Raw genomic sequence first — 14,362 nt, forward strand, 5'->3', positions numbered from 1 at the left:
CTAATGCCAAAGATGAACTAAAACTAAAGTTACATGTTTGCATAGACACTGCTTTTCATTGTTTAGTTGCTTTGTTAGTATTTACTAAAAACTCTTCCCCCATTAATAGGAGAGTGTTTTTTAATAGCTTTATTGGGGTATAATTCATATACAGTATCTCTCACTCTTTAAACTGTACGTTTCAGTGACTTTTTGTCACTGAGTTGTGCACCTGTCACCACTCTAAACATTTTCATCACCCCAAAACACACCTCATATCCTTTAGCCACAGTACCTCCACCCTGTTTCCCCAGTCCCCTCCAGCCCTAGGTAACTTCTCATGTCTTTTCTGTATTGATCGATTTGCCTATTCTGGACATTTCTGGATATGTGGAATCGTATAGCATGTGGTATTTAGTAACCGGCATTTTTCACTTAACCAAATGTTTTTAAGGTTCATCCACATTGTAGTATGTATCACTACTTCATTGCTTTTTATACAGTGATATTCCTTTTTATAGAGCATATGAATATAACACATTTTATTTATCTGTTTATCAGTTGATGGACATTTGGGTTGTTTCTACTTTTTGACTGTTTTGAATAATGCTACAGTGAACATTCATGTACAGGTTTTTGTGTGGACATTTGTTTTCATTTTTATTGGGTATATACCTAGGAGTGGAATTGCTGGGTTAAAACCCTATGTTTAACCTTTTGAGGAGCTGCAAACTGTTTTCCAAACCAGCTACCCCATTTTTACATTTCTACCAGCAGTGTATAAGGGTTCCAGTTTCTCCACATGTTAGACTGGGGGTACCAGTCCCCCACACATACTGAAGGATGACTATACATTTCTATGAGTTTTGACAATTGCATAGTCACATAACCATCCCTACAGTTGAGATACAGAACACTCATAATCCCAAAAAAGTTCCTTGTGAATTTAGTCAAGTCCTCTCCCTATTCCCAGCCTCAGGCAGTCACTGACCTGTTTTTGATTCTTATATTTTGGCTTTTTCCAGAATGTCATATAAATAGAATGACACAGTAGCCTTTTGAGTCTGTTTTTTTCATTTAGCATATAGTGTTTGAGATTCATCCACGTTGTGGCCTTTTCTGTTTTATTGCTGATTGTCACTTTGAATGGAAAAAACACATTTTGTTTACCTACTTATCTGGAAAGAAAAATTAATTATAGCATCTAATAGTTTAAGTCTATGCTGTCCAAAATGGTAGCCACTCATCATATAATGGCTAGTCCAAATTGTGACATGTTGTTTAAGTGTAAATGAATGTCAAATTTTGATAATGAAATACAAAAAAAAGTAAAACCTCATTAATATTTTTATAGTGGTTACATGTTGAGAGATAGTATTTTGGATTATATTGGGATAAGTGAAATATGGTACTAAAATTAATTTTACCTATTCTTAAATTGGTTACTAGAAAACTTTAAATTACATATGTAGTTTGTATTATATTTCTATTGCTCTAAGAAGTAAAAGCAAGAGGTCAAAGAAAAAAACGAGCTGTTATATCTGGGAAACAGCTGTTTTAATTTGTCATCACACTTTGCCATTTGTCATCGTACATCTGGGCTGTGGTCATATCACTGCTCTAATCTCACATAATTTTGAAACCTCGCCTGCATCTTTGATACTTTTCTTATTCCTGGCCCTCACACCCAGTCCTGTGATTCTTTCATCTAAATGCTTCTCATTCACCTCTTCTTTTCAATTCCTTTTGCCACTTCTTGGTTCAAGCTATCATCTTATTTCTGAATCCTCCTCACTGGTTATTTTATGTCTTTTCTCTTTTCCTTTCCATTGTATCCTGTGCTCTGTCAAAAGATTAATATTCTTAAAGGACTACATTGATTATAACCCTACTTTTATACGGGCAGAAAAGGAACTACCATTTTTTGAGTGTTGTGTGCCAGGTAAAACATTTTACAAAAGGGAAACCAAGTCTGAGAGGTTAAGCAAACTGCCTGAGGTCTTAACAGGATTCAAACTGTGTTTGTCTGACTCTGCAAATCATGTAGACTCTCCAACTCCCCAAAATTAAATGGACTTAAACACACAGCTGTTCCAAAATCTCATTGATTTGAAATATTTGAAACTTTTAGTTCATGGTGAACGTACTAACGAATTATGATACATTGGCTACCTGAAGATTTTTATGAAAACTTTCAATGGCTCTGAACTTCTCGGCTTGAATTCCTACCTACCTACCAGCCAGAGAGTTATAACAACTCATGAGTTACGTGGAACTTAAGATTGACTCTTTCTTTGCTAATTCCATTCATTATTTATATCTCTGGAAACAAATCTCAATGTACAGTTCACAGAAATACAAAAAACAAAGCTTAAGTTTGATGTAGCTGCTTCTATAAACCTGCAAAAAACCCAACTATTAAAACATTGTTAGGTATATTAACTTATTTTAGCTGCTGATACTAACAGGTAGAGTCATTTTTAAAATATAAAAACAGAGCATTTTACTTCATCTTTGGATTTGGTTTTTTTGTTAGTAATCTCTGTTTAAAGAATAACTTAAATACAATAAAATATACTTGTCTTTTTTTTTTAACATTTTTTATTGATTTATGATCATTTTACAATGTTGTGTCAAATTCCAGTGTTCACAATTTTTCAGTTATTCATGGACATATACACACTCATTGTCACATTTTTTTCTCTGTGAGTTATCATAACATTTTGTGTATATTTCCCTGTGCTATACAGTTTAGTCTATTCTACAATTTTGAAATCCCAGTCTATCCCTTCCCACCCTCCACCCCCCTGGTAACCACAAGTCTGTATTCTCTGTCTGTGAGTCTATTTCTGTCCTTTATTTACGCTTTGTTTTTGTTTGTTTGTTTGTTTTTGTTTTTGTTTTTTAGATTCCACATATAAGCGATCTCATATGGTATTTTTCTTTCTCTTTCTGGCTTACTTCACTTAGAATGACATTCTCCAGGAGCATCCATGTTGCTGCAAATGGCATTATGTTGTCGGTTTTTATGGCTGAGTAGTATTCCATTGTATAAATATACCACATCTTCTTTATCCAGTCACCTGTTGATGGACATTTAGGCTGTTTCCATGTTTTGGCTATTGTAAATAGTGCTGCTATGAACATTGGGGTGCAGGTGTCATCCTGAAGTAGATTTCCTTCTGGATACAAGCCCAGGAGTGGGATTCCTGGGTCATATGGTAAGTCTATTCCTAGTCTTTTGAGGAATCTCCACACTGTTTTCCATAGTGGCTGCACCAAACTGCATTCCCACCAGCAGTGTAGGAGGGTTCCCCTTTCTCCACAGCCTCTCCAGCATTTGTCATTTGTGGATTTTTGAATGACGGCCATTCTGACTGGTGTGAGGTCATACCTCATTGTAGTTTTGATTTGCATTTCTCTGATAATTAGTGATATTGAGCATTTTTTCATGTGCTTTTTGATCATTTGTATGTCTTCCTTGGAGAATTGCTTGTTTAGGTCTTCTGCCCATTTTTGGATTGGGTTGTTTATTTTTTTCTTATTGAGTCGTATGAGCTGCTTATATATTCTGGAGATCAAGCCTTTGTCGGTTTCACTTGCAAAAATGTTCTCCCATTCTGTAGGTTTTCTTCTTGTTTTATTTCTGGTTTCCTTTGCTGTGCAGAAGCTTGTAAGTTTCGTTAGATCCCATTTGTTTATTCTTGCTTTTATTTCTTCTAGGAGAAAATTTTTGAAATGTATGTCAGATAATGTTTTGCCTATGTTTTCCTCTAGGAGGTTTATTGTATCTTGTCTTATGTTTAAGTCTTTAATCCATTTTGAGTTGATTTTTGTATATGGTGTAAGGGAGTGTTCTAGCTTCATTGTTTTACATGCTGCTGTCCAGTTATCCCAACACCATTTGCTGAAGAGACTGTCTTTATTCCAATGTATATTCTTGCCTCCTTTGTCAAAGATGAGTTGACCAAAAGCTTGTGGGTTCATTTCTGGGCTCTCTATTCTGTTCCATTGGTCTATATGTCTGTTTTGGTACCAATACCATGCTGTCTTGATGACTGTAGCTCTATAGTATTGTCTGAAGTCTGGGAGAGTTATTCCTCCAGCCTCTTTCTTTCTCTTCAGTAATGCTTTGGCAATTCTAGGTCTTTGATGGTTCCATATAAATTTATTATGATTTTTTCTAGTTCTATGAAATATGTCCTGGATAATTGGATAGGGATTGCATTGTACAATTAAGACAAGTATATTTTAACGATAGTCTATGCTTTTGGATTGGAAGAATCAATATTGTTAAAATATACTTGTCTTAATTGTACAATTCATTGAGTTTTGACAAATTTATACATCCTTGTAACCACCACCACAGTCAAGATTAAGAAAATTTCTATATGCCACTGCCCCCCCCCCCCAAATTTCCTTTGTGTCTCCTCCACTTAAATCCGCAATCTCTAAGCATGGCCACAAGCAACCACTGATCTGTATTCTTTCACTACAGATTAGTTTTCCTTGTTCTAAAATTTCATATAGATGGAATCCTATGTATGTACTTTCCGCATCTGTATTCTTCAGTGTAATGTTTTTGAGATTCAACAGTCTTGTGTGTTTTATGGTTCATTCCCTTGTATTGCTGAGTAGTATTTATGGATTTACTACGTTTCATCTGTTTACCAGTTGATGGGCATTTTTGTTTCCAGCTTTGGACTGTTTATAAGAAGTAAAGCCACTATGAATTTTCACATACAAGTGTTTTGTGTAGACATATGTTTTTGTTTAGACATGTTCAGTATCATTCATGATATTTCATAAGTACCTAGGAATAGAATTTCTGGATATTATGGAAGGTGTATGTTTAACTTTCTAGAAAACTGTCAAACTGTATTCTAAAATGATTGTATCATTTTTCATTCCCACTAGTAATATATGAGCGTTGTAGCTACTGTGTATTCTCACTAACACTCAGTGTTGCTATTCTTTTTAGTATTAAACACTGTAGAGGGGTTAGGAGTGGTGTCTCATTATAGCTGGATTTGTATTTCCTTTATATTTATTGATCTTGAGCAACTTTTCATAGGCTTATTGGCCATTCATATATCTTCCTTTGTGATGTGTCTGTTCAAATTTTTTGCCCAATTTTAAAATACTGGGTTGTAGTAAGAGTTCTTTATGTTTTCTTGTATAATTTCTTTGCTAGGAAGAATATGTATTTTGAATGATTTCTCCCAATCCTAGGAAGAATATGTATTTTGAATGATTTCTCCCAATCTGCCTTGGCTTTTTTTCTTAACAGTATCTTTCAAAAGGTAGCAGTTTAAAATTTTGATGAATTCCAATACATTGTTTTTTGTGAAGTTTTATGCTTTCTTCAGTCCCATTCAAGAAATCTTTACCCACCAATTTAATTAGTGTATATAAGTATATTTGGATTTTCCATTATTTTTTGAGTCAGTTTTGGTAATTTGTGTTTTTTAAGAAATTTTTCCAACTCATCTAAGTAGTCAAATTCATTGGCATAAATTTGTCCATAATATTCCTTTATTGTATTTTTATTTATATTATGCCTATAATAATGACCCCTGTTTCATATTTGATATTAATAATTTATCCTTGTTTTATTCTTAGTCTAGTTAATTACCAATTTTATTGAACTTTTTCATGAATCAACACTTGACTTCATGAGTCTTTTCTACTGTTTGTCAGTTTTTTATTTCATTGATTTCTAACCTTTAGCATTTCCTTCGTTTTTAATTTTCATTTTTTCCTTCATTGTTATTTGGGCTTAATTTGTTCTTATTTTTCTGGATTCTTAAGGCAGAAGCTTAGATAATTGGTTTTCTACTTTTCTTCTTTTCTGACATAAGTATTTAAAGTTATAAATATTCTCCCACAAATTTTGATACTGTCTTTTTTATTTTCATTAAGTTCAAAGTATTTTCTAATTTCCTTCCCATTTTTCTCAACCATTAGATTATTAGATGTGTGTATTATTTAATTTCTAAATATTGAGGATTTTCATGTCTTTTTGTTAATTGATTTCTAATTTCATTCTGTGTTGTGAGAACCCACTGTGTATGATTTTGTTGCAATTAGTTATATGGACCAGCATTTGGTCTCTCTTGGTAAATACTTCATGTCCACTTGAAAACCACATGTGTTATGCTGTGTTGAGTGGAGTTTTCTGTAAATATCAGTTTGGTCAAATTTGTTGACAGTATTGTTCAAGCATTCTAAATGCTTACTGATTTTCTAGTTCTGTCAGTTATTGAGAGAGCAGTACTTGTGCTGAATTCTCTGACTAGAATTGTGGATTTGTTTCTCCTTTCAGTCATATCAGTTTCGGCTTCATGTATTTTCAGTCTCTGTTTTGGATGCCTGCACATTAAGGATTAAAATAGTGTTTTGATTAGTACCCCTTTATAATTACGACATACTACTATATTACAATATCTTAAAATATTCGTTGTTCCAAAGTCTACTTTTTCTAACGTTAATTTAGTAATTACAGCTTTATTCTTAATGTTTACATGTTATATCTTTTTTCATCTATTTACTTTTACTCTGTTTTATACTGAAAATGTGTTATAAGAAATGGCTTTAATTGTGGTTTTTGCTTCTTCATTTACTCTAACAGTATCAGTCTCTGTCTCTTAATGGTATGTTCAGACCATTTACATTAATGCAGCTTTTGATGTTTGGATCTAAGTCTATCTTCCTATTTTTTCTCTATTTTCCCAAACTGTTCTTTGTTACTTTTTTCTCCTTTGAATTGATTATTTTTTATTCAATTTTTCTCCATTATTAGCTATATCTAATCTTAGACTTAAGGTTTATAACATACATCTTTAACACATCACAGTCTGCCTTCAAATCATGTTATACCATCTCATGTATAATACCCTCATACCTATTTCTTGTATTCATTCTTTAGATTCTGCTTGAAACAACTACCCTCTCAGTTTTTGTGGTGCCAGTTTGGTAGTCTCATTCTCTGTTTTTATTTCTCTGGAAAAGACTATGTTTTTCCTTATTTAAGAAAACCTTTTTATTTGACATGATTATAGATTCACAGAAAGTTGCAAAAATAGTACAGAGAGGTCCTGTGTACCCTTTGCCCAGTTTTCCTCAATGGTAACATCTAACATAATTATAGTATAATCTTAAAATCAAGGAACAGACATTGGTACAATCCACAGACACTCAGATTTCACCAGTTTTGAATTCACTCATGTGTGGTTTGAGCCCTTTAACTTTTGAAGGGTATTTTTCACTAGGTATAGAATTATCAATTGATCGTTTTTGTTTTCTTTTGTTACTTTAAAGCTGTCATCCCATTGTCTTCTGTGTTGTAGTTTCTCACTAAAAGTCCACAGTAATTCTTTTCTTACTACATTTGTATGTAATGTGTCCTTTCCTCCTGCTTTTAAGATGTTCTCTTTGTTACTGGATTCCAGCAATTTCATAATGATGTGCTTTGTCAGTTTTATATGGGGGGGGGTGTATTTATTCTGCTTGAAGTTTGTTGAGCTTTTTTGAATCTGTAGGTTTATAGTTTTCATCAAATTTGAAAATTTGGGGCCATTATTAATATTTTTCCTGTATTCCCTACCTCCCTCCCCAACCTGAGTCTCCAGTTATACTTCTGTTGAACTTCTTGATGTCATCAAACTGACAATATCAGTGATATTCGGTTATTGATGAGCTGTTTTTGGCCTTTTTTTCTTATATTCTTTGTTTGGATAGATTCTATTCCTATATCTTTAGTAACTGGTCATTAATTTTTTTCTTTGTAGTGTCTAATATGCCCCTATTCCTAGTGAGGAAAATGTCCACTTTGATATATTATTCATCATAAGTTCCATTTGATTCTTCTTTATATCTTCATCTTCTCATTGTATTAATTTTTTGCTTTAAATACTTGTATATAGTTAAAATAGCTGTTTTGATAGCCTTGTTAGCTGGATCCATTATATTTCTCATTTATGTGTTTGTTTCTATTGACTGATTTTTATTCTCCTGGATATCAGTCATACTTTCCTGCTTTTTGGCTTGGTTAGTGATTTTTTTTTTTTTACCAGATGCTAGATACTGTGAATATTATATTGTTGAGTGATTGTGTTTAGTGTGCTTTTTGAAGACAGTCATGGGTTTTGACAAGTAATTATTTGCCAGTTAAATCCCTTTGAGGCCCATTTTTAAGTTTTACTAGAATGTGTCTAGTGCACCTTTCAGGAGTAGTTCAGCTCTACTCCTAAGGCTTACCCTAAAGAGACCTTTCAAGATCTCCACCAAATTCCCCAGAGGACCCCTGAAGACTGTCCATTCTAGCTGGTTAGAGTTCAGATGTCTTCCTTCCCTTTGTGAGCTATGGGAATTGTTCTGTGTACAGCTCCCTAACTGTTCTTTGTCTGGCCCTGTTGAGTTTCCCTGTATGCAGGTATGGCCTAGTCCTCTGTAGACTCCAGGTATCTCCTATGTAGATTCCTGAAGCTCCTTCCTAATGTAGTTCTTCCTTACTTGAACCTTCATACAAATTCCCAGCTGTCTCAGTCTCTTCCAACTCTGATCTGTCTCCTTAACTCAGTGAATTCCTGGGCTCTGCTTGTATTTTCTCCTTGCTTGTACCTTGCTGTACAGTGTGGATATTGCCTCCCAGCAGAATGCTGGGATGATAAGACTCATTTGCTTCCTTTTTCTCAGGAATCACAATCCTAATGTTTTCCTAATGTCTCTAAATAGTTATTTAACATATTTTGATAATTTTTTCTAGTTGTTTACAGTGCATTTCTTATGTAGATATTAATTATTTCTTCCTTGTCAGAAGCCTTAATCTCTGTTTTATTTTGTTTTTTGGTTAAATTAAAATTAGTAGTGCATTCCAAAAGTTTCTCTGACCAGGGATCATGTCATATGAACACTCTTATCATTAGTAACTCACCTTTTAAAAAATAATCTGCTCTTTTGTTAAATTGCTCCAGGTAAAATTGAGCTCTGTGTCATTTCCTAAAGATGCCTGGTTCTTGCTTTATTCTTTCCTGCTTTCATAGTAGAAGTCCTTGAAAGCAATTCTGACCTTCTACAAGTCATTCTCATATCTTGCAAAGAAAGCTTTTTTCATTTTTGCCTTTATGTATCCTGCAAAACCATTATATTAATGGTACCTTATCTTTGTTTAATATTGTATATCTGTCATACACATATAATTGTTGTGTGTTCTCATTTATATATATTTTATTACATAGCTGTACCCATTCCTTCATGTTTATTCTCTTCTCTGGCTTAGGTACCATGGTACACAACTTAATTATGCTCTGCATATATCCTTAATTTCCCTACCAATGAAGTGTGTGGCAAAACCCAACCCTAGTTCTAGCCAATTTCCCCTCTCCTGTTTGCCTATTCATGAGCAGTGTATTAAGACTGAACAAAAATGTACAGCCCAGTAGATTGGTCCTACTTAAATTTTATTTACAAATATCAAGTGGAATACCATTTTCCTCTCCTACTTTCTGAGAAGACAGTTTCCTCTCCCACTTTCAAAGGTGATTTTAAACAGGTGATTTTTTTCTTCTTAAGTTTCCAGTACCTCTTCCAGTCTTAGCATTCTGAGTCCATGACTTTCCCTCTTATTTTACTAAGAAAATAATCAAAGATAATTCTTCTTCATCCTGTCACTAAATCTGTGACACCTCTTGGTTTCTATACCCATCTCCTCTGCTCTCCCCCCTCATTACGGTGGATTACTGCCTCTTCTGGCTAATGCTGATCACGGTGCACTGAATCCCATACCATCTCTCTTACTCAAGGACTTCGCTCCTACAATTATCATGCCTTTCTCTTGCAAAAATCATATTTACTCTGTCCATGGAATTATTTGCATTAGCATAAAAACATGCCATAGAATCTCCAATATATGTATTTTTGAAAAGCCTCCTTAGATCTCATATCTACCTCTTGCCCGGTATCATTGCTCTCCTTTATAGCAGAACTTCTTAAAATAATTGTATATACTCAGTTTCTCTATTCTCTCTTGAAACTTCAACAGTTAGGTGTCCATCTCTTCTCTGCCTCTGAAACCATTCTTAACAAGGTCACTAGTAATCCACAGTGCCAGTTCTCATCAGTTCTTATTCCTCAGTAATTTATGTCTCAGCAATATTTGACAAAGTTGATTTCTCCCTCCTTGAAACACTATTGATTTGGCTTCTGAAGCATCATACTTATAATTTTCTTCCTCATTTTCCGGATTTCTACATGTTGGAGTGCCCAGGGCTCAGTCCTTGGCTCTCTTCTCCTTACTGTCTACATCCAGGTCTGAGATGCTCTCATTAATTTCCATGGCTTTGTATTACCATCTATGTGTTGGGAACTCCCACGTTGCTGTTTCTTTCTCTGACCTTTCTTTGAGCTCCAGACTCTTCATCTTACTGTCCACTTAATATCTCTACTTGGTTTGCAGAACATCATATGTATGCTTCCCTGCCCTCTGCAAACCTGCTTCTCTTTTTCTCCCTCTCAGTAAAAACATGGAGTTGTTCAAAATCCAAGAGTCATCTTGATCCTTCTCTTTCCACAGCATCATTAAGTCCGTCAACAAGTCCTGCCAATTCTGTCTTCAAAATGCATAGAATTAACTGTTTCTCAAAAACTCATTACTTCTACCCAAGTCCAAGCTACTATGTTTCACTTGTACTATTCCAGTGACCTCCTAGATTGGTATTGCTGCACTCAGTACCACAGTAGCTAGAATGCAGTTGATGCTTGAACAACTTGGAGGTTAGGGGCACACACCCTCTGCACAGTGGAAAATCCCCATATAACTTACAGTCGGCTCTCCATATCCCTCGTTCCTCTGTATCTGTGATTCCATATCCATGGTTCCACATCCACATATTCAACCAATGGTGGATCGTGTATTAACGTAGTATTTCCTGTTGAAAAATTTCTGCCTGTAAGTGGACTCAGGTAGTTGAAACCCATGTTGTTCAAGGGTCAACTGTTAAAAACCTTAGGTCACCATACATACATACACACACAAACACGCACATACTTATCCTACTAAAAATCCTCCAAAGGCTTTCCATGTCATTCAGGTCTTAAGACCTAAAACTGCTGTGTCACTCAGCTGAAGCCACACTGACCACCTAAGTGATCTTTGAATATATTAAATGAATTCCTGCCTCAGGGTCTTTGTCTTCATTGTTCCTCCAGTCTATAATTCTTTCCTCCAGATCTTTACATGAATCATTTCCTCATTTGAAAGCCTTCCCCTAACCACTGTATCTTTTTTTTATTGAAGTGTAGTCAATTACAATGTGTCAGTTTTCTGGTGTATAGCATAATGTCCCAATCATACATATACATATATATATATATATATTCATTTTCATTAAAGGTTATTACATGGTATTGAATATAGTACTCTGTGCTATAAATTTGTTTCTTATGTATTTTTATATTTAGTAGTTAATATTTGCAAATCTCGAACTCTCAAATTTATCCCTTCCCACCCCCTTTCCCCCGGGTAACCATAAAATGGTTGCTATGTCTGCAAGTCTGTTTCTGTTTTATAGATTAGTTCATAGTGTCCTTTTTTTCCTTTTCCTTTAGAGTCCACATATGAGCAATATAATATAGTATTTTTCTTACTCTTTCTGGCTTACTTCACTTAGAATGACAGTCTCCATCCATGTTGCTGCAAATGGCATTATTTTATTCGTTTTTATGGTAGTGTAATACTCCACTGTATAAGTATATCACAACTTCTTTATCCAGTCATCTGTTGATAGACATTTAGGTTGCTTCCATGTCTTGGCTATTGTATATTGCTGGTGTTAACATTGGGGTGCATGTATCTTTTTGAATTTGAGTTCCCTCTGGATATATGCCCAGGAGTGGGATTGCTAGATCATATGGTAAGTCTGTTTTTAGTATTTTGAGGAATCTCCGTATTTTCCATAGTGGCTGCACCAAACTGCATCGCCACCAACAGTGTAGGAGAATTCCCTTTTCTCAATACCCTTTCTAGCATTTATCATTTGTGGACTTTTGAATATTTGCCATTCTGACTGGTGTAAGGTGATACCTCGTTGTAATTTTGATTTGTATTTCTCTGATAATTAGCAATATTAAGCATTTTTTCATATGCCTGTTGGCCATTTGTACATCTTCACTGGAGAATTGCTTTAGGTCTTCTGCCTATTTTTGGATTGGGTTGTTGTTATTAAGTTGTATGAGTTGTTTATATGGTCTGGAAATTAAACCTTTGTCAGTCACATCATTTGCAAATATATTCTCCCATTCAACTGGTTGTTGTTTTGTTTTGCTTATGGTTTCCTTTGCTGTGCCAAAGCTTATAAATTTAATTAGGTCCCATTTGTTTATTTTTGCTTTTATTTCTATTGCCTGGGTAGACTGCCCTATGAGAACATTGCTAAGATTTCTGTCAGAGAATGTTTTGCCTATGTTTTCTTCTGGGAGATTTATAGTATCTTGTCTTATGTTTAAGTCTTTAAGCCATTTTGAGTTTATTTTTGTGTGTGGTGTGAAGGAGTGTTCTAACTTCATCAATTTACATGCTGCTGTCCAACTTTCCCAACACCACCTGCTGAAGAGACTGTCTTTTCTCCATTGTATATTTTTGCTTCCTTTGTTGAAGATTAATTGACCATAGGTCTGTGGGTTTATTTCTGGGCTCTCTGTTCCATTGACCCATATGTCTGTTTTTGTACTAATACCATGCTCTTTTGATTACTGTAGCTCTGTAGTATTGTCTGAAGTTTGGAAGGGTTATTCCTCCAGCTTCGTTCTTTTTCTTCCGTATTGCTTTGGCAATTCTGGGTCTTTTGTGATTCCATATAAATTTTAGGATTATTTCTTCTGTTTCTGAGAAAAATGTCATGAGTAGTTTGATAGGGATTGCATTAAATATGCAGATGGCCTTGGGCAGTATGGCCATTTTAACAGTATTGATTCTTCCAATCCAAGAGCATTGGATATCTTTCCATTTCTTTAAGTCCTCCTTTATTTCCTTAGTCAGTGTTTCGTATTTCTCCATGTGTAAGTCTTTCACCTCCTTGGTCAAATTTATTCCTTGGTTAAACTTATTACTAAGTATTTTATTGTTTTGGATGAGATTTTAAAAGGGATTGTTTCTTTACTCTCTTTTTCTGCTATTTCATTGTTAGTATAAAGAAATGCAACTGACTTCTGTTTGTTAATCTTGTATCCTGCTACCTTGCCGAATTCTTTTATCATTTGCTGTGGCTAGGACTGCCAATACTATGTTGAATAGAAGTGGTGAGAGTGGGCATCCTTAACTTTTTCCAGATTTTAGTGGGTAGACTTTCAGCTTTTCACTGTTGAATATTATGTTGGCTGTGGGTTTGTCATTAATAGCTTTGATTATGTTGAGATATGTTCCCTCTATACCCACTTTGGTGGTTCCCTCTATACCCACTTTGGTAAGAGTTTTTATCATACATGGATGTAAGTTTTATCAAATGCTTTTTCTGCATCTATTGAGATGATCATGTGATTTTTGTCCTTTGTCTTGTTGATGTGATGTATCACATTGATTGATTTGCATATGTTAAACCATCCTCGTGTCCCTGGGATGAATCCAACTTAATCATGGTATATAATCTTTTTTATGTGTTGTTGGATTCTGTTTGCTAATATTTTGTTGAGGATTTTTGCATCTGTGTTCGTCAATGATATTTGGCCTGTAGTTTTCTTTTTTAGTAGTGCCTTTATCTTGTTTTGGTATCAGGGTAATAGTAGCTTCATAGAATAAGCTTGGGAGTGTTCCCTCCTCTTCAGTGTTTTGGAAGATTTTGAGAAGGATTGGTATGAGCTCGTCTTTGTATGTTTGGTAGAATTCCCCAGTGAAACCGTCCAGTCCTGGATTTTCCTTTGTAGGGAGGTTTTTTATTGCTGATTGTATTTCATTTCTAGTGATCAGTCTGTTCAAGTTAACCACTCTATGTTAAATATTATGCCCCTTCCCTATTGTTCTGTCCTCTTACCCTTTTTCTTCATAGCCCTTATCACTACCAGATCTCACCCGTGAGTATGCATGTATGTGTGTGTTTATCATCTGTCTCTTCCTCTAGAGTGCAAGCTTTATGAGAGGAGAACTGTGGTTAACTATCGTGTGTCCGTCATGTGGAGTAGTACCAGGCATGTAGTAAGTGCTGGATAAATGTGTTGAATAGGTAAAACCTTTTAGGTTTTTTGCCCATAAACCATATAGTATTACACCCAATTTCAGATACGGAAACTGAGTCTACAACAGCTGGCAGGTTTTCTGACTCCAGGTCTGTTTCTTTTGGTACCTCAGTCACTTGTTTCTAGAACCTTACCTGGTCATTTATTTGTCCTCATC

The 14,362-nt window shown here is 34.9% G+C and overlaps 2 protein-coding genes across 5 annotated transcripts in view; one reads left to right on the forward strand and one right to left on the reverse strand.

The window, feature by feature from the left end:
• Positions 1-14,362, reverse strand: part of MNS1 (meiosis specific nuclear structural 1) — a 254,471-nt gene that overhangs the window by 81,318 nt on the left and 158,791 nt on the right. The window contains exon 16 of one of the 2 annotated variants that reach the window (XM_074366178.1): positions 5-10,907. The exons of the other annotated variant lie outside the window; for it this stretch is intronic. Coding sequence (XP_074222279.1) covers positions 10,893-10,907 — 15 coding nt within the window. The 3' untranslated portion in view covers positions 5-10,892. Of the gene's footprint in view, positions 1-4; positions 10,908-14,362 lie in introns of those variants that run through there. 2 annotated transcript variants of the gene reach the window in all.
• TEX9 (testis expressed 9) overlaps positions 1-14,362 on the forward strand; it is a 63,236-nt gene that overhangs the window by 23,051 nt on the left and 25,823 nt on the right. The gene's annotated exons all lie outside the window — the stretch shown is intronic.

The sequence above is a fragment of the Camelus bactrianus genome, chromosome 6 (genome assembly GCF_048773025.1).
Source record: "Camelus bactrianus isolate YW-2024 breed Bactrian camel chromosome 6, ASM4877302v1, whole genome shotgun sequence".
Lineage (NCBI taxonomy): Eukaryota > Metazoa > Chordata > Mammalia > Artiodactyla > Camelidae > Camelus > Camelus bactrianus.